The sequence below is a fragment of the Cotesia typhae genome, unplaced genomic scaffold (assembly GCF_013202065.1).
Source record: "Cotesia typhae breed Kobodo isofemale line unplaced genomic scaffold, CoteBio_Ctyphae scaffold_152, whole genome shotgun sequence".
Classification (NCBI taxonomy): domain Eukaryota; kingdom Metazoa; phylum Arthropoda; class Insecta; order Hymenoptera; family Braconidae; genus Cotesia; species Cotesia typhae.
This window is the reverse complement of record NW_027423776.1, coordinates 5,198,968-5,223,236: the sequence shown is the minus strand read 5'-3', so window position 1 is coordinate 5,223,236 and position 24,269 is coordinate 5,198,968. Positions and strand designations below refer to the sequence as shown.

General features: G+C 28.9%; 1 protein-coding gene and 1 long non-coding RNA gene across 7 annotated transcripts in view; one reads left to right on the top strand and one right to left on the bottom strand.

Moving 5' to 3' along the window:
* N (neurogenic locus Notch protein) overlaps positions 1–24,269 on the bottom strand; it is a 137,548-nt gene that overhangs the window by 66,075 nt on the left and 47,204 nt on the right. For 2 of the 3 annotated variants that reach the window (XM_074255991.1, XM_074255992.1), the window contains exons 3-5: positions 13,838–14,106; positions 12,275–12,470; positions 2,327–2,460 (exon numbers count right to left, since the gene is read on the bottom strand). In XM_074255991.1, the coding sequence (XP_074112092.1) occupies positions 2,327–2,460; positions 12,275–12,470; positions 13,838–14,106 (599 nt within the window). Of the gene's footprint in view, positions 1–2,326; positions 2,461–3,739; positions 3,922–4,093; positions 4,393–12,274; positions 12,471–13,837; positions 14,107–24,269 lie in introns of those variants that run through there. The other variant, XM_074255993.1, reaches the window with a different exon arrangement.
* Positions 11,612–14,079, top strand: LOC141535840 (uncharacterized). Of its 4 annotated transcripts, none has more exons than XR_012480654.1 (3): positions 11,612–11,736; positions 12,974–13,136; positions 13,940–14,079. It is a non-coding gene; the product is annotated as an uncharacterized LOC141535840 (long non-coding RNA). The 4 variants fall into 4 exon arrangements; XR_012480655.1 differs by lacking the exon at positions 11,612–11,736 and adding an exon at positions 11,763–11,794; XR_012480656.1 differs by lacking the exon at positions 11,612–11,736 and adding an exon at positions 11,781–11,858.

Sequence of the window (24,269 nt, the reverse complement as noted above, 5' to 3'; positions counted from 1 at the left end):
TATTATATATAAACATGGATCGAGCCAAATGAACTCATATCAAGAACAGTCATTTCTCTTGATAGCGCCATATAAACACAAAATTTTTATTTAACATAAATGTCCTGTATGAATATGGACTAGATGTAATATCGACACCAGGACTTTTATGTAAAGGTAAAGTATCTTCTTCTCCGGCACTTACTCCTCGATATGACTTTACTTGTATTGATGGCATACGGGCTGTAAACCTTGATAATGGTAATCTGAGAAAATAATGATCACACTGGTTTTTCTTCTACCTTTGCTACTAAAATGATCATTAAAAAGAGCCAGCGGATAACGAGTTCCAAGGATAAATACGTGGTGTTAAAAATCTAGTCTCTATTTCATTTACAGGCGGATAAAAGTGTTTATAAGGGCTCTATAAATTTAAACTATAAATAAATTAAATTTTAATTTTTTTAAGAGAGAAATGATTCTCTAAAAATAGTAATGAAAAAATCTAAAGTTTTTATTTAAAAAATAACTCTGTTATTATTCCATCAATATATATTACGAATTATGATGATTTTATTGTCCGCGAAGCGAGTATATGTTCTGCTAGTTAGGTATGAATATGAATAAGAATAAGAAAAAAAGGTAATAAAATAAAATAAAGACAAAATGCGAGGTGGGGTCGCCATGCTTGTAGTTCGCCTGGGAAAAATTTAGTATGACAAAACGCATTGTACTGTGAGATTCGTGTTGATACGTACACACATGTGGGTTCAGACAGACCCAAGTGTAGGTGGTTTTAGTGTGTGGAGGAGAAGAAGCTACGGTAGAGTGACCTTAGGATACGAATTAACCATCCACCTCTACTCGTTGCGCGTGTAATGAAATACTCGAGCGACCCTGTTGAGTGTACCTGTTACTCCGGGTAATCGTTCTCCCCCACCGGGCGAGTAATCAACGTGACTACCGTTTATCATGCGTGTGTCGACCATCGACCGCGGTCAGACTTTTCTTTGAGTTTTAGTTAAGTTCAGTAGAGGAGCTCGAATGATGTAACACTATTTTTAATTTGCTCAAGACGGATAGAGCAGGACAAGTTCAAGATTGAGGTCTTTTATTATTATACTTTTTCGAAATCTGATGACCGAGGTGATATGTAGGGAAGTTTGACGCTAAGCAGACTGGAAAGTACTTATCTTAAATTTTGACAAGGCTTTTTTTCTTTATTAAGGGATTAGGGATTTCCGGAATTTTGTTACGGTGTTATGTTGGTTTTTTATGATAAATTATTTAAGAAGTTTATTTTTTTTTTTTTTTGGTTTAAGCACTTGACGCAGTTAGTATATTATTTATTTTTAAATAAATTGATTTTATCGAGGAATTATTTTAGTGAACTAAAGAGTTGAAAAAAAAATTTTTCTTACTTTTCAAATACAAAAATTTATTTAAAAAATTTATTTATTAAAGCCATTGATTATTTTTTAGGAGTTAAGAAACTTGACGTGGTTATTATATTATTTATTTTGATTTTGAAATTTATCTGACAATATTTTTTGTGAACTTAAGAATTGAGAAGAAATTTTAAGAATCAATGTCAATTTTTATACAAAAATTATGATTTTAATTATTTTAAAATAAATGTATTAAAAAAAAAAAATTAATATCTAAAGCTGTTGCTTATCAGTGCATTTTTTTTTTTTAATTTACTAACACATTTTTTGAATTTTATAGTAAAAATTAAGATGTAATAACTATTTACTGTTTTATACTTTTAATAATTTAATAACAAAAATTATAGCTTTATCTTTAGAAGAATTATTAATTAATTTTTGACAGTCAAAATAATCATGGTTAAATAAATTTTAATTAAAGAATAATTATATTAATTTAATAAAAAAAATTAGACTTTTGATTATAAATAAAAACGCAAGTTAAAAAAAATTGAAATACTTAATCAAATGATGACTTATATATGAAGAAAATATGTAACATACTAAAGATAAAAATGTATCTTATTACGATTATTATTATCTATATATGTTGTATACTTTCAGTCATCTTTTGTACATAAATGAGACACGCGCATCCGTTTAATTGTTAGACAGTGCGTGAGAGTAAACAGATATGAAAGGAGTTCAAGGCAAGGACCCGTGGGAATTGACCGATACATATTTGGAAAGAGAAATTATTAATTAAAGGTTTGGAGAAATTTCTTACTCCGAAACGCAAAGACTTTTTTACAGTCCTTTCATTTGCTGAATAAAAGGGCCACTACCAAGTCTCATTATTTTAATTTCTAGAGAGTGTAAACAATTGATTAATTAATATTAATGATTAAAAATTGACTTACCCTCTGGACAAGTACATTCGTACTCTAGCTCGTTCAATTGTCGACATGATCCACCATTTAAACACGGCGTTGGATCACATGGTATATATTCACTTTCGCAGTTATGTCCAGTGTATCCCGAATCGCAGCTACATCTGAAATTAATTATTAATTAGAAATTTTTATATTTCATATCATTTACTGGAATGACTACGGATTATGTAAATATAATTTAAGATAAAGGGTAATAATGAATAATAATGACAAAATGAGATTAGTATCAATATAACCGGAACGACGTTAATTTAATTCAACAAACAATACAATGATTGTTTTAATGTGCAAATATATATCACATGTCTAATAATATCGCATGTGATATCGACTTTCTGTATAATATCCGTTAACGCGAAACTCAACAAATCAATGGAACTGTATAATAACAATCAAAACTTTATTACTTTTTTCACAAGGTTCATGTTCAACATTTTGTAAACAAATTTTTTAATAAATTTATTTTTATTTGATATTTGTGGGAATTTTTTTATAAAATTATTATAATTTTTCTTTTACAAATTTTTTAATCTGCAAAATAAAATTATATTTTAAAAATATAAAACTGATCAACAGACAGTTGACGATTTTAAGAATTTTTTTCAGCAAATAAATTTATTATAAAAAAAATTAATAAAAATATTGAAATAATAATTTTTTGAAATTCTTGCATGTGCAATTTTTTTAAATGTTATTTATAAATATTTATTTGTTAAAAAAAAATTTTTGAAAATTATCAGCTGCTTGCTGAATTCAATACTTTCAAAAATGTATGTATTTGATTTTTGAATTTATCAATTGTAATTTTTACATAAAATTTTTTTCACAATAATTTAATTGTCATAAGAAACTAAAAAAATTTTCATGTCTGTTACTTTCAATATCATTATATTAATTTATTTGCAAAAAAATAAAAATCCTAAAAATTGTATGAGGCTGAAGTTAGCAGACACTTGACAATCTTTTGATTTTGCTTGAAAATTAAATTAGGCATAGAAAATTATTTATAAAAATTTCATTTATAATTTTTCAGAGCTTCTAAAAATGAAATTTTTGAATAAAATTTTCTTGCTATAATTTATTTGTTAAAAAAATTCTAAAAATGATTAGATGTTTTTAATTTCAGTATCATGAAATTGTCACATTTCTCATTTCAGAATCACAAAAATTTCATGAGTTATTCATAATTTCATAATTTACTTGTTACAGAAGAAATAGTATAAAAAAATGCATATGGAAATTTTCACAAGTTTTTTCTATGCAATTTTTTAGATTTTTTTTACAACCATTAAGTTAAAATTAATCTAAAAATTCTCAAAAATTAGCTGTCTGCTAAATTCACCTAAACTTGAAAAAATGAAAAACAAAAATAAAGCTAACCTCGAGCTAACAACAAAGAGAAGCAACAAAAACAAACTCTTGAGACTCATTTTCGCAACTATTTGAGCAACAAGATAATCCACTAAAGATATTCCTCATATTTCAGCAAAATGCACTATTAATTCCATTTCCTGCGGTATTAGCACAATGCATCCAACATCCAATTACCATACAAGTAATTACTAAAAATATAAATATATATATATTTATTTATAAATAATAATCTACACCGTATTATCACTTCACTTCACTGCACCTTATATAATATTTATCAATAATAATAATAATAATAATAATAATAATAATAATAATAATAATAATAATAATAATAATAATAATAATAATAATCAATACTATAAACCCTAAATATTGCACCACCACAAGTATATCCAAATTGCACTTATCAATAAAATATCACAGTCGAGGCCGAGATCTTAATAAAAGTAAGTTACTTCCTTAATATAAATTTCAACTAAATCCACACACAAAATTCGGAAACTGTCATGTTCCGAAAACCTTCCTACACAGTCCCGACATTTTCAAAAAATAAAATCCGTTATAAAGTTTGATTCCAGTTCGGAAAATGGCGGATTATCAATTTATACCACCAAAGATTCTCGCTGTGTCAATCTTCCTCACATTTAAATTTATTCTTATCGCAGATAGGATGATACAGATAATCTCACTCACTCACATATATATATATATATATATATATATATATATATATATATATATATATATATATATATATATTTTTTTTATTTTCTCTCTCGACTCTCGAGGCACCTAAACTCGTTCAAATTGCCTTTATCCTGTATTACGGCGTATCAACGTGGTATCCATGATAGTTATAATGATAGGGGTCCAACTCACACACGTAAATATTAACTAATTTTAATTATTTATTTTTAACAAGTCAATATTTAACCACACTGACACATCACTCGAATATCCAAAAAATAATGTAATCTTGAATTGTCAAAATTCCGTGTAATGCGCTGACTCCGTTTCAAATGTTTACTTTTTTAAAATAAATTATTTTTTTTCACTCACACTTTTTACAGTATTGTTAAAATAATTGTAAATATAAAAATTAATACAATTGTTGTTGTTATTATTCATTATTTATAACAAATAAATGAAAAACCGGCAGATAATAATTACACAAGTGACGCGTTCGAGGCTTCGAGACCGACTAACGCGTCACGTTCCCGCGTGGTCCTGCGAGATGGCGCGTCAGCGCTCGCCAGAACTCGTGAAACTTCGTGTGAGTCCCAGCGACCCCCTCCGACCACTGAACCGAGCATTCTCTCTCCCTCTCTAATGCTCTGATGGCGACACATAATTACAATGGAGGTAATATATAATAATGTTACGGTGAATTTTTAAGTCAAGCAAAGAGATTTTTAAATTAAAAATAAAAACAGCAAGTATTGATTTTTTTGATATTATGTGGCGGCAGGAATTATAATTTAAATATTTTTCACTTGTTTGTAGGTATTGTCAAACGAAAGGTGTGCTGGGAAAAATCAGGGGGCGCGTTCTGAGGGGAGTTAGAATAGATCCTTTGTCCCCAGCTGGTTTTTTGTGTGGATGTAGATGGACATATTGGGGTGTAAACCAGACTGGATACTTTACCCTTAACTTTGTTGCGGGGTTGTCTTTTAATAATACAATAATAATAGTAACCATCGCATGGCTAATGCTGGATCTATCAAATGCAAAACAGGATCCAGTTGGAGGTAAGTTGACATTTTTTATTAATGATACTGAAATCAGTCGACGTTTAAAATTTTTTTAATTAAATTAGAGTTTAAAAAATCACACACGGAAAAAATAAAACTTGAAAAATTACATTATAAATAGTAATAAGTGTCCTGTCGTAATCAAAACTAGAAAAATTACAGTTTGAAATAATATTTTTCTAAATTCAATTTTTTAATTTAATATTTAGAGCTTTCAATGTAAATATTACATTTTACAATGTAATTCTTAAAAAATCTGTAATAATTACATTTGAAACTGTAATTTTTCTAGTTTTCATCACTAAGCGTCACGTTGCATTACATAATGTAATTTTTCTTTTTTCCGTGCATTGATAGTTTTTTAAATTTTCTACGGAAAAATTTTTTTTTAAATATTATTTTCAATAAAAAAAATCATAATTATTGTCAGATTGCTAATTATTACTTTAAAAAAATAATGAATTTATTTGCTTGAAACAATTTGAATATTTATCATAATTTCAGCGATGTAATGATAAACATTTAAAGCATGCGGTAAGGACTCGAGTGATTAACAAGAATGACAAAATAAACTGGGTAACATGTTTTTGCAAATTTAAGATCCAGTGATTCATATGGATGTGTATATATATTGTATATTTATTATATATTGTAAAGAAGATATGAATAGTAGACAAGTAAGCCGGCGAATTGGCCTCGACGAAATATGTCAGGCTGATGCGAGCTGAGATGCGTATGGAAGAACCAGTCTTGTAGAGGTATAGGTATATTAGTGTGTAAGGTACATATATGATATCCTCCTCTCCCCTTTACATTATACTTTGCTTTTAACCAGACAGTTCTCTCGATGGTCAGCAGGGACGGATTTTTGGCTGTTTACTGGCGCCGTGATTATTCAATTCTTTGTCTATGATTAAGTAGTATTTAAAATCCGTAAATTTATTGATAGTTTCTTAAAATTCTTTTAATAAAAAACAAATGTTTTTTTTTTTTTTTTTTTCAATTAAAAATCAATAATTTCTAAAGTAAAAATTTGTACAGTAAATTTAAAAACTTCAAAAAATTGTTATTTAATTTTGATTTTATAAAAAATATGGTTATAGATATTTTTTTTTATTTATAGAAAGTTGGGAGTTGGAACACAATCAATTATTGTCGTCTGCGGTTAGGGCTAATTAATTAGGCACGCGATCGAGCTTCCAATGCCAATTAAGACTTCAGTGTCTAGTTTAAATGGCTACCGACGTGCGAAAGACCTGTTCCTCTATACTAAACTCTAAACTCCGTAGTATGTAGTAGAGTATTATATACAACTCTTCTATTCTTTGTATTCTCATATACATAATAGTAGTACCCTTTACTTTGAATATAATTTATTTATCCTTTTAAATGATGCATCCTATAAAGTAAAAGCGAAATCCGAGATCTCAGCACAGCTATAGGTAGCTCAGACCTTGGACCCTGAATTCGATTTGCATTGAGAATAGATCAAAAGGGTTTTTGGTGTAGGCTTTTATATTTTAGCCTGAAACATGATCGAACACTCACATCAACTCGTAATTAAGCCCGATGGATCCAGTTTTGTCATTAGCGGTACAACCAAAAATTAATACTCGCCCGTTAAAGACTTCACTCAGGCTGAGGGTCGCTTTTTACCTTTGCCGCGTTTCAAATAAAATCAAATAAAAAATATTTTTATACAGAGGATGTTGAATTGCGAAAAATAAAATTAAATTCTATTTTTAACAATAAAATATGGATGATTAATTTATAAAAATAAGTGTAATAAATTTACTTTTTTACTCAATAATTATGTAAGTTTAATTATAATTATTATAAAAATCTAATTATTGAAATAAATTAAACGATAATTTATTCAATTGAAAATATCTCACGTACTTGAAAATATCTTACTGAGCGACTGTTTGAATAAAAAAAAAATGCATAATAATAATAAGATGAAAAAAAAAAAAAAGCTAAATGAATAATTTTATAAGGTTGAGAAAGAATATTATATTATATTTTCTATGAGTCGGTGTATGTAAACTTAATCACGCAATTCCGTTCTACTTTACATAGAATGTATGTGTTTTTTATTGTGTTTATTTATTTATATTAATAAAAAATTTTTGAACGCGTTTATGCAATAGGTAAGTTAACATGAAAATAATTCAACAATGTCCATATTTGTGGCTTTAAAACGTGTTAAATTAAATATTTAATGAGAATTATTTGTGTTTTAGGTTTAGTAGAGGTAAAAATTGGTAAAGGCGTTTGATATTTATTGCGGTAACGTAATATTAAGCAAGTGTAAGAAGTGTAAGTAAAGCATAAATGTTGGAATATATATTGTATATAATATAATAGGCTTATTGGCGGAATGGAACCCAGGACCGAGCGCTTTCCCACCGTAATTGCTTGAATTGAAGCGACCCAATAACCATTGCGTCACTTATTGTCATCATTGTTCTGCTCAACAATATCAACATTCGCGGTTTTTCCGGGCATCTATTCATATTCTCATATTTTAATTATTACGGTTATTATTAATTTCAGTATATTAGAATGTTTTTAATTATGTGAATTTATTTTTTTTAAGTTCCAATTTTGTAGTCAAATTTAAAAAATTTTTTTAAATCAGATTAAAATTTTTTAAATAAAAAATTGTCAAGTAAAATTTAGAAAATTTTTTGATATCTTTAAAATTTTGAATAAAAAATCAAAAATTATAAATTTAAATTCCAGAAATACTTGAATATAAATAACGTTGTTGTCAAAAACAAAAAAGTTAATAAAATAACAACTTTCACCCTACTTTAACACCTTGAATCTGTCAATATCAATAATCCTTAAACAAACATTGCGTTAAAATAAAATATAAAATAAAGTAAAATAAAAATAAGAGAAACTTTAAATATAAGGTCAAGACCTGCAGACATAAAGACATAAATGACTTAATAGATAAAAAAAAATGTATTTATGAGTATAAAAAATAAATCTCACATATTTCTCCCGATAAACGACTTTATAAATTCCAGTGACTTAATAAGCGTAATATCTGTCATGTAGATTTAATTATGAATTAATAATTCATAGGATACCGTTCTAAAATGAGTCACTTTCATCATCCCGCCCAACCTGGTAAAATATCTGACTCAAATCACAACAAACTCATCAACTTATTGTATTACTATCAATATTTAATAACACAAATACACTAAGGTGAAGCGGTCAATAATTATTGACAGGCGTGTGTCGATCATTTAAAAACTTGTACATCGACAAGTCGACACACCTGGAAGATAAATAAACCATCGATTACCCACGCCTATTTCAATCTTTTATTTTTCCCTCTTCACCTACTTGCAATTATTTTTATAATATATTCAACAATTAATCTTCTCTGTTATTAATTTTTTTTTTAAATAAAAAATGTATGACCAAAAAAATTGTCAAATTTGTGTTTTAATAATTTAATAAAAACAAGTTGTACTTTTATTGTAATAATATTTATCATTAATCTTTATATTCTTGCCTAATGTATGTGTATATGCAGATAAAGTTGATTTTACAAAACTGTTATATTTAAATTTTTATAGAGTTACTTTACCTGGATTTATATTTTTATATATATGGTAATTATATGGATGAATGCAAAATACCAGGCGACAATTTTAAATTACATGTATGAAAATTTTTTATTATTAAATTGCGTAATAATATTAAGGTAAATGCCCTCATAATAAAACTTGTTTTGTTTTTATAAGCTAGTTATTCATTTATCGTACCAAAGACGGCTGTTAAGTTTTTATTAACCAGATTTTTTGTCCTATTTTTACCAGTGTGAACTGTCATTTCTTGAACTGTGATAAGAAGCAATTAAAAAAAAAAAAAAAAAAAAAAAAAAAAAAAAAAGTTATTTTTGTCGATATAATGTGGATGCTCAAATCAACACTTTAATTGCTTTTTCTCCAATCGAATGGACTTTTAATTCCTACTATTAGTTGTATAAATTTCGGTGTCAAAAATATACTCTTAGTCACAATAGTACTAACGTTTTAGACAGAGGTACATTCTGAACCACGATGATGTGGAAAATTTTTGTTATACTCGCATTAATTACGAAGGTTGAAAATTTTTTAATTCATCCAAGTACCGAATATTTGAAAGAAACTTCAGAGTTTAGTAAGCAATATTTTTATAAAATTTACGTAAATTCTAGAAAAGTTGTTAATATATTTTTTGGCGATTTAAAGAAGTCAGTTGAACAAACGGCTCAATTCTTAGAGAAGATGATAAATTCAGATAAATCTGAAAATGATTCTCCTGGAAACTCAAGTCGCTCTGAAGATTTTGATAAATTGCAAAATGTTAATGATTCTAATTTAATTGTGGCACTGATTTCTGAAATGCCAGGAGAGGTGTATGAGCCGGTGGAGAATAAAAAAAAATGTAATGGCAGATTTGATATGGTAAGTAAAGTTTTTTTTTTTAATTTTGTGTACACGGAAAGAATAAGATGACACTGGATATCATCTCAGATTATACTCAGTGATATCTTGCGTACCGATGGGATCAGGCGGTGGATTTTGTTCGTAAGCTCAAGGAATTGTTAGCTAAAAAATTCAGAGAGTCAAAATCTTGTAGTCAATAAATTAAAAAAAATCACTTCAGAACAAGATTTTTGTAAAAGAAAATCCACAAATCGAAAAAGAAGATTGCTTGATTGTAATTTAAAATTAAAAAATTAATTAATATTTGTTTATTTATTTTCAATTTCCCGCCTACAGTAATTATTTATGATACCAATAAAACGCCCTTACGTGTACATAAGTTGTCTCAGTCGTAGAGTCACTGTAAGAACTCTTTCCTAAAAAATTAACATACGGCCGACCAAAATGGAAAAAATCGGTGTGAATGCCAATCAAAATTTTTCAATTATAACTAAACGAAGCAAGATTAAGCTTTGATAATAAATAAGGTTCTTCATTGAAGTTTAATGACAGGGTTGAAAAAAAAAATGAGTCCTAAAACCGTATGCATTTTTAGTTATCTTGATCACACCACCATATTTTGACAGTTATTTCCACTATAAGTTAAAAAAAACGGATTTGTTCTCTAAAATTGATAATTAATTTATTAAGTAGTGTTTTTAATTAGTTCAGTAATCATTCTCCTTACCATCAGTGTATTTTTCTAAACATTTGTACGAGGACTAATGATTGAAAATACAATTTTTCTTGATGAGGTAGGAAACTTGATTTTTAGGCCCCAGTAGTGCTATGCCTTCGTGCAATCGCGCTTAAGGCATGCAAAACCCAAAAGTCGCATTAAAGTAAAAAGCACAAATTATTGACGGAATGTTTAAAATGCGTAAGATTATTATGAAGATATTAAGTAATTAAATATAGCATAAAATAAAACAGCATGTTAATAATTGGTGTTTTTATCTTACGGCTTATATTAAGCAAAGAAAAATTGCGATAAACCTTACACTTTACCTAACAGATTGTTAAAGAGATAATTTTGCTACGTGGGAGCTAGATCTAGAGTGACTTCCCGAGGTGTCATTGCCAACCCAGTAATGCATAGATAATTGGTGCACACCTAACAATATACCACGCATCATCAACTATCAAATAACTGCAACCGAACCCGAATGTGTCTTCCCATTAGATCCTAGCTGCAAATACGAGTAATTTTAATTGTAATTACACAGTTGAAGGGCGGCCACGCAGCGGCTCCACGACAATCTATCATGAAATGAGCCCCTAATTTATCAATCAAAAATCCAATCAGGGTGACACAAATTGAATTGCTCGGCGTTGTTTTTGAGATATCGAAGATTTCTGTCCTACGCATGCGATTTTATCATTTTATCCTCGAATTAAAGATAATCGATGATTGCCCGTGAGATTGTCCACCCGCGTTGTCATCAGATCGGTCCGTGATAAATTGGTAATGCAACACTTGAGACTCTCAATGGGTCTTGAACTACCATGCATTATTGTCAATTATTTATTTATATTATTGAACTCTTCTTCTCTTCTTATACCGACAGTAGTGCTCAGTAATGCAATAGAGTACTCAGTATTTTATCGTTCCTTGTTCGCTGTAATCTCCATACTTAAACTTGGTAGTTTGAAAAGCCATTACTGATTACTGCTCTAGCTCTATCATCTGTGATTCACCCGCGAAAAATAATAAAGTAAAACAACAGACGTTTTATAGGCATTCGCAAATGTTTAAGTAGGTATAATACTAAATAGGGGGAAATTAAAACTAATTGAATATTTTAAGTTCAAGGGTAATAAGTAGTTGTAAATCAAAAGCTTTAAATATTGAAGTAAACCTTATTTGGTTATGTTTGAGTGAAGTACTGTTTCCTTTATATTTTTTAGTTATTATTATTATTGTTACAGTGAAATTTTTTTTTAATTACTGAAGTAATTTAACGTTAACTTTGTTTTTTCATAATTTTTTTAGGTGCAAAAATTCTTCAAATTATTTATAGTTGTTTTTTTAATTCGAGTAAATAAATTTTTTTTTTTCAATAAATCGAATTTTTAATTTCAAATAATAACAATAATAATAATAATAATTGAAATTATAATAATTCAAAAATGAAATACTCATAAAAGAATTGATTTGTAAGTAATACACCAAATTTAGTAAATTTTCTTTCAGAAGCTTCTTTAAAATCAAATATGTAAAAGTCATTAAATTTAAACAAATCCTTCTATCAACATATTTAAGCATAAAATAACATTAAAAATTATAAACTTACTTATAAGAACCCGGTGTATTGTAACAAGATCCATAAACACAAGGATCCCGATCACATTCATTGATATCATCAGCACAAGTCGGTCCAGTGAATCCTAACGCGCACTTGCATTGATACCCATTGTCAAGAGATTGGCACTCGGCGCCGTTTTTGCAGGGTCCTGAAGAGCAATGGTCTTGTCTCTCGCAATATTGTCCTGAAAAAAAAAAAAGGAAAAAAACCGAAAAAATGAATTTAAGTTTAGCAACTATAAACGGTAATTTATAAAATGACAATGGCACGTGTTTCTTTATAAAATAAATCTAGTATCTCCCGGCTACTTAAATAATTGCTAACGAGGCTCGCGGTGAGTCCTTTGTACGCTATTATACACATTATATATAAAACGACTTAACTTGTGTGTAAATCAGACACATACTACAAAAGAATTCACCGTACAGCAAAGTATCGTGTAATTAGTTTCGCTAATCAGCAATATCCGAGAAGATACTTTACTAACAATCTCAATCCGTTATCATGATAAATTTTTTATTTAATCATTAACTCGCTGAATTATGGCCCGTATAACAATTTAAATCATTAGCTATTTGAATACAACAATTACAATTATTACAATTGCTATTATTTTTATTCATTTATAATTGTAAGCTTGTCATTATTTATTTCTCACATTAATTCATAAATTTATCAATTTTTCAGTTTTTATTCAACAAGTGGAGATCCGGTCACACCTTATTAGTTATCACGTTGGATAATTATGTTAAATACGAATATAATAACGGTATTTTATGTGATCGCGTAATCTGCATTAACATTGCCTTGAATTATTCGCCTACGCGAATCACAATTGCAGGTATTATGAGTACGTATTAATAGAACATTGATATACATTATTTATTTCTCTATTTATATTTCTCTATATTATAAAATACCAATTTATTATTACCGATTTTTTATTTCTGCTACCAGAACTGCTTTTTCCGATATCATTTTTTTATTTTATCGTTAAAATTATATTTATATTTATACATATTACGAACAAGGTCCTGCGAATCATGTAATTTTATTAGCATGATTCATCAATTCAATCTAGATTGCCTAGAAAATTATTGTACGGTTCATTAAATAACGAGTATGTAATTTAACATACAAATAATATTTATTGGCAAATAGTTATTTTTAATTGATAAAAATAAAACTAAAAATTATACTGGAATTGGAAAGATAATCATAATTACATGTTATAATTATAGATATTGCATAATTTAATTAAAATAAATTTATTTGAAAAAAAAAATTGTTCAGTTTCATAATTTGCAATTAATTTTCTGACAAGAGTAATTATTTCAATACAAAAAAAAAATAAGGTCAGAAATTAATTTAAAATTTTAATTTATGCATCCGTATCTGCCATTTTGTGAAACGACTTCATCTTGACGACAAATTTTAGTTTTGAGTTTTTTTATAAAAAGTATGTTAAATTTTTCTGACCGAGTAATTTATTAGTGTAAAGTTTGTGAATAATTTTTTTGTATTAATATTTAAAAAAAAAATAAACATTACCTGTAAAGCCGAATGTACACGAACAAGTGTATTCTTCAAGTGAATGTAAAACACAAGCAGCGCCATTTAAACAGGGAGATGAATTACATGCATTGTCCATAGGTATTTCACAGAGACTAGCACTAAAACCAATCGGACAATCGCAAGTGAAAGATGGCGTGCCATTTGGATTCTCTTTGACGCGACAAGACCCGCCATTTTGACATCGCGGGCCTTTGTGACAGGGGTTCAGATGCTGACAGTATTCTCCCACATATTTTGATGTACATCTGAAAAAAAAAAAAAAATAAATTAGCATTTATCATACAAATTTTGTGTATTGTAAATAATTTGAGATAATTTTCAAACTATTCATGTAAGAAAAAAAATTACAAGATCTTTTTTTGTATAGAAAATTTGATTCTCTACAAAAAATGTCAATGAAAAAATCCTATAAAGTCAATAATCGACCAGTTTAAACGAATTGATCTCTTAAGTAAAATTAAGGGTTTCTTCACTTAATTAAATAAGCAATTTACGAGGCATGGAATAAAATACTCGGAAAATTAGAGCCAGATGGCCGCTAAAGGAAACTATTCCTCTGGATTTCTAAGCAGGAAGAAAGAGCACATGTCGTAGCACGTATCCAACGTGAGTCAAAGACAGAAAACGTTTAACTCAACTTTATCTTAGTATTTACTAGTGTAGGGTAGTGTAGTGGAATATAGTAAAGGTGATGCGTGTAGTAAAATAACTTGGCCACGTATCAATCACGATTCAGTGGCAATAAAGTTCCACTCTCCAGCTGCACTCCAAAGTACCTTCATTTCCACCGCAAAAAGACTAGAAACTTGCATTATCCTCTTCGCACCAAGCCTCGGAAAAGGTATAGACACCACACTGCATTTTTTACTCTCCATTACCTTAATTCTTATCTTACAACTTTGCGCGCTTTGATGGAAAAAGTTATAAATTACTTGTTAATATATCCTCAACATTACTTTTAATTAGACGCTAATTTTTCTAACTCATAACTTAAACATTAAAATTACTAGCCAAATATTTCGCATAGTATCGTGATCACCCAATGAATATTCATTTTATAATATGGACATAAGATTGATATTTATTACCAAATTAATAAATTTTTTTATCATGACATTGTGCGAAATAATGTGTTTATTGCGTTTATTTATATATGAACAGTGGATAAAACTTTCTGCACTTGTGTTTTGGTACACACTCTCTGCTCGTTGTGCCAACACATCCGTAGCCGACTGCTTCATTTACTTAATTACTTAGTTGAATTTTTAATCAACAGATAAACTTGTATTTTTTGTAAAATGTTTTTTTTTTTTATTAATTTTTTTGGCGATAAAGAATTTTTTTGCACATTGTTTATCAACAGCAGATAAAACAAAACAATACTAGAAAATCGAACGCGCTTTTATCAAAATATTTATTTATTGACAATTTAATTCATCAATATTTTTACAAATTTTATTCATTAATATTTATTCGTTGTCATGATAACCGTTGCTGTAGTAACAGTTGCTACGGAAACCGTTGCTATGGCAACCGTTGTCAAAATAATCACCATAGCAACGAAAAGCGACAACAATTAAAACATCACATTAACTTTTTAATAAAGGAGATTTAAATTTTAAAGATTGGTCAATAATTTAAATAAGCCTATAGGTGTAGCACAATTAAACACCTTTAAGAAATAACATATATGACTGTTAAAATTTCTTCTTTTGATCATTAAAAACTATTAAATAATTGCCATAAAAAAAAAAAAATTATTATACAAACATAAACTTTAAAATTTATTCGTTGAATACTCACATATCGATTCACATTTCAATGCAAATTGCTTCCGACTAGTACCAGATCGGTACAATAATCTCGATTCCATATTGAATCTCGAATAAAAATATAAAAAGGATTTTTCTTGTGCATGCATATATGTATAATATAAATATAAACAAAAATATAAATACAAATATAAAGCATGTACCGATCCATAAAAGATAATGCACATAATCATGTCAGTATTTTTTACATTTAAAATTGAATATTGATAACTCATTCGTTAAATTGCATTCAGTACTGTTTCTCAACAATTTCTTTCTATACATATATGCATTGTATTGTGGAGGGAACATATAAGGACTAACCTTGGCTCATCGTACTGGACAATTGATTGAAACGAAAAGATCTTTTGTTGAATTACTATACAAATGTCAACTTAGTTTTATGCTAAATGTAAATTTTATAACAAAGAAAATTTTTGAGCGTTGTTATTAAAAAATAAAAAAAAAAACATTTAACCGCTTCGCTGTACATGTATGATAATAGTGTAGGCTAAAGTCTTTTATGGTTAGGTTAGACACCCTTATTTTTTTACCCGTTATTTATGGCTATCATTAAGATTATGAGTTATGAGCGGTACACAATTTTCTGGAAGGACTTTTAGAGGCTGTTTTAACTAGAAATTTATTTCATGATCATAATACATCTCAGGCTTCAGCTACAGCTGCATCATTGCTAAGTTAATGCGATAATATTCTAGTTCAAGGGATGGAATCGAGTTTAATTGTTTTATCCTTTGATGGAAGTGGTTACTGGTTTAAATTAAAAGTTACGCTTGTAAAAATTTTAAAAAGATATTCAAGTGTTAATAAACAAAGGTATCCTTTTTAACACTATAAAATTTTACTAGAAGACGATTTTAATATGTGTAAAATAAAGAAAAATTATTTTATTTTAAAACTATTCAATTTTTTTTTAATAAAGAAATTTTTTTCGTCAGTGCATAATTATAATTTAATTTAAGAGTTCAATTATAAATTAGTATAGAAGAAAAAAAAGAAGAAGTTCAGAAGCGAGAAGCCAGCAATAAAATATTTAATTGCGCGTAAGACGTAATAAATGTTTATGACATGAGTCTCTCGTCGCTACAAGCACAGATAATAAGTATATACAATAATAATAATAATAATAATAATAATAATATTATAATATTATATTCAACTCTGGACCTACACCGCGAGTCGACTCCACGGGTGAACAATACACATACATTGTTTACACAATAAACCGTCGTGTTAAATAAAATAATACAAGATATCAATACTCTAAACAGAAAGTAACGCTAGTCTTATCTAATCTTTGAATCCAGTAATACAAATTTAATTTTAATAAATTACCTTCTTTCCAGAATAAAATTCTTCAGAGTTAAAATTTTTCAAAAAATACCTTTTTTATCGGAGGACCGTTAGGTTGTTTTTTATTTTTATTATAATAGATTTCCTGTCATTAAATAAATGTGGTTTCTGATTATTTTGAAAAGTTTTTTTTTCCTCTGAATTTTTAATCGATGCACGTGGGCGCTTCGCTGAGAGATGCAAGATGCAGCCGATCATTTTGATTAAAATAATTAAACATGTATTATATGGTGCAGGGCTTAGTAAGGATAAGCATCGATTGGATGAGATTATATTATTTTTTGGGAGTCCGGAAATTAACGGGCCCCTTTTAACTTGCTTTGAAATTACACATTACTTGGTGTGTCGTTAATAAAATCTTGTATATATATATTGATGCTTTTATTATTGGGATTCAAGGAAGTGGAAAATAAAACGGGAGAATTTATTATTTTATTTAATGGAAGGCTTTTCTGAGAAAAAATCAATTGGAAAATAAATAATTTAATTTTTTAAAAACAATAATAATAAGTACTTTAGTGGCGAAGAAAAAATTTTCGTAGCAAATAAAAATGTTATTATGAATCCGTTGCATGGTATTTGCAGTGGAACTAATGTCGATCTGGAGAGGAAAGTGAAAATAAGAGAGAAAAATGAAGGAGTTGCTGTGCGATATAATAATAAGAGCTGTACTTTAAAACTAGTTATAGCATAGCGCAACAAAGAGCAAAGTAGCATTGCATTGCATTGCATGTTCTGCTGAAGAATGGCCAAACGCGACAGTTGGTACCATAAATGGGATTCGCCGAGAGAAAAATTTAAGTACAAGGACGATTGGATTGGATCAATCGCTCAGCAATTTAAGGAAAAAAATTGCTATCCCAGGAGGAAAAAATGACAGGGAACCAGGTGACTGGAACGGTTCAGATATGGCACAAAAAATGTCATTTTTTCAAAAGTGATTATTGCGGAGTTTGATATTATTGATTTAAAAGTTGAAAATTTATAAAGCAAAACTTATATAATATTAAAAAAAAATTTTTTTTCAATTTTTTGATATTCTAAGTTTTCATGGTTGGAAAAATTCTATACTACCAATTGAATTGTAGAAAAATAATTTTTTTCGTTTTTAATTAATGAAAAACTTTTGTATTTTTTATAATGAAAAATTTTCATCTTAATAAAAAATTGAACAAACTATTTCAAAGTTATTTTGACATCTAGTTTAAAAAATTAATTTTTTGGTTTTTAGTTGAAAATTTTTTTTTTGTATTTTGAAAATTACAAATTAAAAAAAATTTTTTTTTCAATGAAAATTTTTAGATTCTTTCAACAATTATATCTTGAAAAAAAATTTTTTCCCAATTTTATTTGATTTTATAGAAAAGTTCCTGGTGATTAAGATGACACAAAATACATTTTTCATCAATAAAATCTAAAAAGGTCTAACGAAAAAGATACGTGAAAAGAAATTCCTTGAGTTAGTTTTTAGCACGAGCTCAAATTACCAGTACAGTGATAAAAGACAGAAAAAAAGTAAAATCAAGACGGAGAATAAGGGTACGGATGAAGGGGTGAAAGGACAAGCGAAAATGGAGGATGGAAGCAAGATGAATAAGGTGGAAGACAGCTGTTGTTATTGGTTGATCTAAAGTGCGTACCACGCTTCACCGGTCTTATTAAACGACGTCGGCACGACACTACTCTCAGACATGTATTCACACTTAATACATGTGCCGATCAGATCGCGAGTCTTATGGGATGAGATTCGCTTTTTGAGCAACTAAACCGAGTTAAGGACCGGAGGATCTGCAGAGGCATTTATTTCTTGTGGACTTTACTCTCGTTTGCTCACTAAGCAGCATTGCGTCCTGTGCAGAAACCTGACGTGCCAAATTGTTTGCACTGGCTCTAACTCTTACTCTGTACCTCAACAGTTAAGACTCAGTGCTTTAATGGATGCCGGCTCGGAGATTCCAATTGTCCAATAACAATTTTAGTTTTAAAATTTAAGATTCAGAGTTTACAAAAATTTAAGATTCAAATTTTTCTATTTTTAAATATTCTAACGAAATAAAATTTTAGTTATAATTTTTAAAAATACCTCAAATTTTTTTGATTGTAATTTATTGAGCCAATCCTTTGACAAATTTTTGTTTAATTAAATAAAGCATTTAACATTGTTTAAAAATTAATTATTCAAATAATACTTATTAATTTTTTCACAATACAGCAACTAAAAAAAAATGTAAATTGAAGAAGTTAAACACTGTTAAAAAAATTTAAGTTAAAAGATTTAATCTCGAGTTTTGGTAGAAAAATATCTGAGTAGGTGGGAAGCTCAGACTAATATCACCACCCACTGTATAAATATAAATATAAATATAAATTTTGGTCTTATATATAAGCTTATTACAAAATAAAGTATTTCTTATTGTCTTTCTTTATTTAAACGGGCGGGCTCCATTAGCCTTCGTTGGCTTGTAATTTGCCGTGCCGAATGTTAATGGACTCAGATGGCTTCTCTCGATGAGAATGTTAAGGCTCTCCTCTTTTATGGCATATACATTTTTATCCAGATACATGGGTTAAGTATAATAATAAACCAGAGGACAGAAATGAGGATGACAGTAACCAAACTTATATAGTCTTAAGCTTTAGCTCTTGCTCTTACTCTTAAGAATTAATATGAAGAAACGTCGGGACCAATAAACGAAGCCATTGCCAATTTTTAGCCCCCCCGCCCCTCTATCTTCTCCTTCCCGGTCACTTTTTGTCAGAGATCAACGGGATAAAAACTCACTACTAATTATACTAATAAAAAACTAATGATTTGAAATTCCCATTAAGTATAATCAATATTATATTCAATTACTTTTCATTCCATTAAATATCTTTCGTATTAATGCTTCTACAATATGAAAGTCGAATTAAAGTAAGTAGCAATTATTTACTTTTTGATTGGAATTTTTATTGTTTAAATTTTATTTTAAAGTCGTGAGTTGCTTCAATAATTTTATCTGCTTCAATTTAACAGTAATCACTGCAAAGAAAAAATTGGCGCATATTTTTTTGAATTCTATAAAAAAATTTTTATTTTGAAAAAAAAAATAATAATAATTTGAAAATCAGTTTTATTTTTTTTTTTTTGTGATTAATAAAAAAGTAAATAATTTATAAAAAAATTGAGAAGAACTCAATGGCGATACTGAAGAGGAAACGATATCTAATCTAAGTATGAAGGAGCTGTTTTTAGTTAAAGCGATGTTGTTATTTGTTGAGGAGAAGAATCATCAAATCGTTTTAAAAAGAGGGGAGGCTCTTCCCACGTGGATTGTGTGACTGCGGGCTGCTGTACACAAGAGACGAGTACGATACCAGGAGAGGACCATACATACCACGCAGATCTCATACTCAACTCAAGCAGATCCGGATCACGAGTTGAGAGGGAGGCTGAGTACGAGATGTCTGAGTGTTATTCATTTCATGATGCTTTAGCCCTATCCATGATTTTGTTTTGTTGATGTATAGAAGAGTGAAGAGAGGTGAAGGGAGTTTGTAAAAAAATTGCTTTTTTTTGGTAATTATGCTAAATTGCTGTTTCGAACTTAAATTCCGAGGTAAGTATTGAAGAAACGTCGAAATGATAAGAGACGTTTTTTGTAGAAAATTAAATTTCCTACAAAAAAGTTTTCTGTCAATTTTATCCTATCTCTTATCATTTAGTCAGAATTTGAATTTTAAAATCATAAAGTTTTAAAGTGATAAAATTTTTTTAAACCAACTTATATTGTTTGCAAAATTTTCGACTTCCATTTCTTGCCAATGTACTCGAGATACAAAAAATGAATAAGATAGCTTTTTTGTAGGAAATTTAATTCTCTACAAAAAAGATCTTTATTAATTTTACGGTATCTTTTGTTCTAAAGTCAGAATTTGAAGAAAAAGTAAACTGTTTTCCCGTTGGAATACCTCAAAAGCATTAAATTCACAGCAAGAATTTTTTCTCGGTAATAAAATGTAAATCGTTCGATATACATGAGTATAAATATAAATCGGTAGGAAAAAGTGAATTTTCGGGCATAACAAATTGCGACACACAATAAAAATTTAAAACCCAACTTATACTTAAATTTTTTTATCCGCTTAGTGAAGCTGGAAGGACCCAGGTTTTGTGAAAGCATTTCCAGAAGACGAGACTGGTTTTTTGCGGCAAACTGCCTCTACTCAGTCTTTCACTTGAGACACTTGAGGAGGTCCCGTCTCAACGATTACGTTTGCATCTTTAATTTCTCCCATATTGTACATTCAACATTCAACATTGTACATTGTACTATATACCATTACATGCACCGGCATGTATACATAATATTATATAGAATAGAATATGGACTGTATTATGTATCGCAAAAGGGTTATGTTTAATAATACGGTGCATTATTTAAACATACTCGAACATAAATACGATAAGGTACTTTGCCGCTCAACGTAAACTAGACACGCCTAAGATGACGAAAGACAAATATAATAAACCGTTTTTTACCATGAGAACCCTTTCTAAACTTTATTTAGATCCAAATAATAATAATTATTGATTAGACTTTATCTATATTAACGATTACAGTACTTGATAAAAAAAATTTTTTTTTTACAAAGAAATTATTAATAATTCTTGAACTAATTTTTAGTTAGAATGCAATAAAATAATTTTTTTAATATTAAGGTAGTTAATTAATTTAATTGAACCTCTTATCACTTGCTAGATAACATCTGACGTAGTTAGTTATAATTATAATTGGGGACGAATCATTAGCTGTCGTTAAAATTTGATACTTGTCTAAACGAAATTCACCAGAACAAAGCCAGTATCAAACTAGCGGGCTTATTGATTGAATCTTAATTAAAAATGCCGAAAGTTGTATTAATTATTTGTTCAGTTATTGCGCTACTTTTTGTAGTGGTTGAAAGTTTTAATGAAGATCAACATTATCAAGATAGAATAGATGAGTTTGTGAGGAGGAAAAATCTTGGATATGATTCAACAACTACAACTACAACAACAACAACAACACAACTACAACTACACATATACCTACAACTACAATGAGTTATAAAAATGAAACTACAACTGAATGAAATAAGTCTATTGGAACTGAAATTAACTCTATCAAGATAGACTCAAATTTTATCGAAACTACTGAGAATTCTGATGAACCTCATCATCGAAAGTGAACCTCATCACCTACAGGTGTAGTAGTAAGTCATTAATAATAATTTTTATTTCAAAAATTAATTTAAAGCAATTTTTCTTCAGTAAATTTTTGACTAAAGTGACACAAATTAAAAGACCACTGTTAAAAATTTTTTTTGCTTTTTCTGATATTTCTAACTCATTTTCCATTGGTCATATAAACAGCGTGTTGACTTTTTTTTTTTTTTTTTTGTAGAAAATTAAACGTTTTACAAAAGAGATTTCTCATAATTTTTTAATAAATTGGTTATTTGAGATCAAACTTCTACTTATAGTACTTAACAATAAAATAAAGAGCTCATTTTTATTCCTAAACAAAATTTTCAAGCCAGTTTCCGAGAAACAAAAATTTTTTTTTCAATATTGTTAAAATCTTTTTTTTTCTTTTCAGTGTTCATTTTCATCAGACAACTGCTGTGATGGATCTAAATGCACTAAATTTACAAAACTTCCCAAGAATATAGGATTATGCTACTTATTACCTAAAAATAATGGAATTTATTCTGTTAGTGATCTAGCCAGAAAAGTAGCAAGTAAGATTGTTAAATTTTTAAAAGATACTGATACAGCCTTTACATCAGTATTTAAAGTGTATTATATATTAGACAACAAATGAACGTATTTAAATTCGGAATAATGTGGTAAATTTAGTAAAAAATTAATTCCTTGAATATCATCGATTTAAGTTTAAACTTGTTGAGATGAGTTTAAATAATAATGTAATAAGAGTTGATAACAAAAAAGGTTTAAATGAAAAACAAAAACCCGATGAAAGTAGAACGACGGTGAGGAATGTCGAATGGTTCGTAAGACAGGAATCGATCGGATCGCCGATCGGGTGGGGTTAATTATCGAAAAATGATCGGCAATTCGGGTCGCGAGCTCCTGCAACATAACCAAAAGTATAAAGCCACCAATTAGGCCAACGAGAGCTTCGCAAGAGCAAGTTTCGCACGTCTGTCAGCCACGTGTGGGCATCTTTGAACAAGAACTGCCGACCAACATATACAATACACACTATATGTGTATATTGTTTATGTACTTTAATGTAACTAAACGCACATATGTTGTATGAAAGTGTGTTAGTGTCTACAAAGCTCATTGGCTCTTTATCTCGACTCCTTCCTTATTACACTTCGACACTCGATTTTGATCTCAATCACCATCTTTATTTTTTTACCTTAATACTCGCGTACGTTCATTCCTCAGCATTATCTTCCATCGATCGGTGGATGAATCGGTGGTTACATTTGCAAAAAATAATAATGAGTAACTCAACTCGATAATGCTGGCAACTATTCGGGTAAAAAGATTATTAACGGTTCAAATTATTTCTAAATAATAACAATAATAATAATAATAATAATAATAATAATAATAATAATAATAATAATAATAATAATAACCAGGAGATATTCCCCAGGTTGTTGAGAATGACAGTTGCAAAATTTATTGGAACATGCCATTTGCAACAACCCGGCGGATAGATCACAACAAACCTGATATTGTGCTCTTCGACAAGGCCACTCGTGATATTTATGTCATTGAGTTCTCGGCCCCGGCTGAATACAACATCTCAGCCAAAGAAGAGCACAAAAGACAAATATATCAGGATCTCCTGTTTGAAATTGGCAAACTTTACCCAGGTTACCGTGTCAAGCTTGTCGTCCTGATTGTTGGCGTCCTAGGAGGGATGAAACAGTCTTTTGTATCCTCACTTGCCAAAGTTCCAGCTTGCTCATCAAAAGCTGAGTTCTTGGCAGTTAGGATGCAGAAGGCTGTTATACTTGGTTCTCTCCGTCTCTTAAGGGAAATGACTTCGGCCTGCTGTGATCACTAACCGCCTTGTTGTGCGGAGTGGTCCAGCAGTAACGGATGGAGCTCAGGCTTGGCCCTCGGAGAATCGGACTCCGGGGATAACCCCCCTGAGCATTTAATAACAAAATAATAATAATAATAATTTAGAATTTTTCAAATTATTATTATTATTATT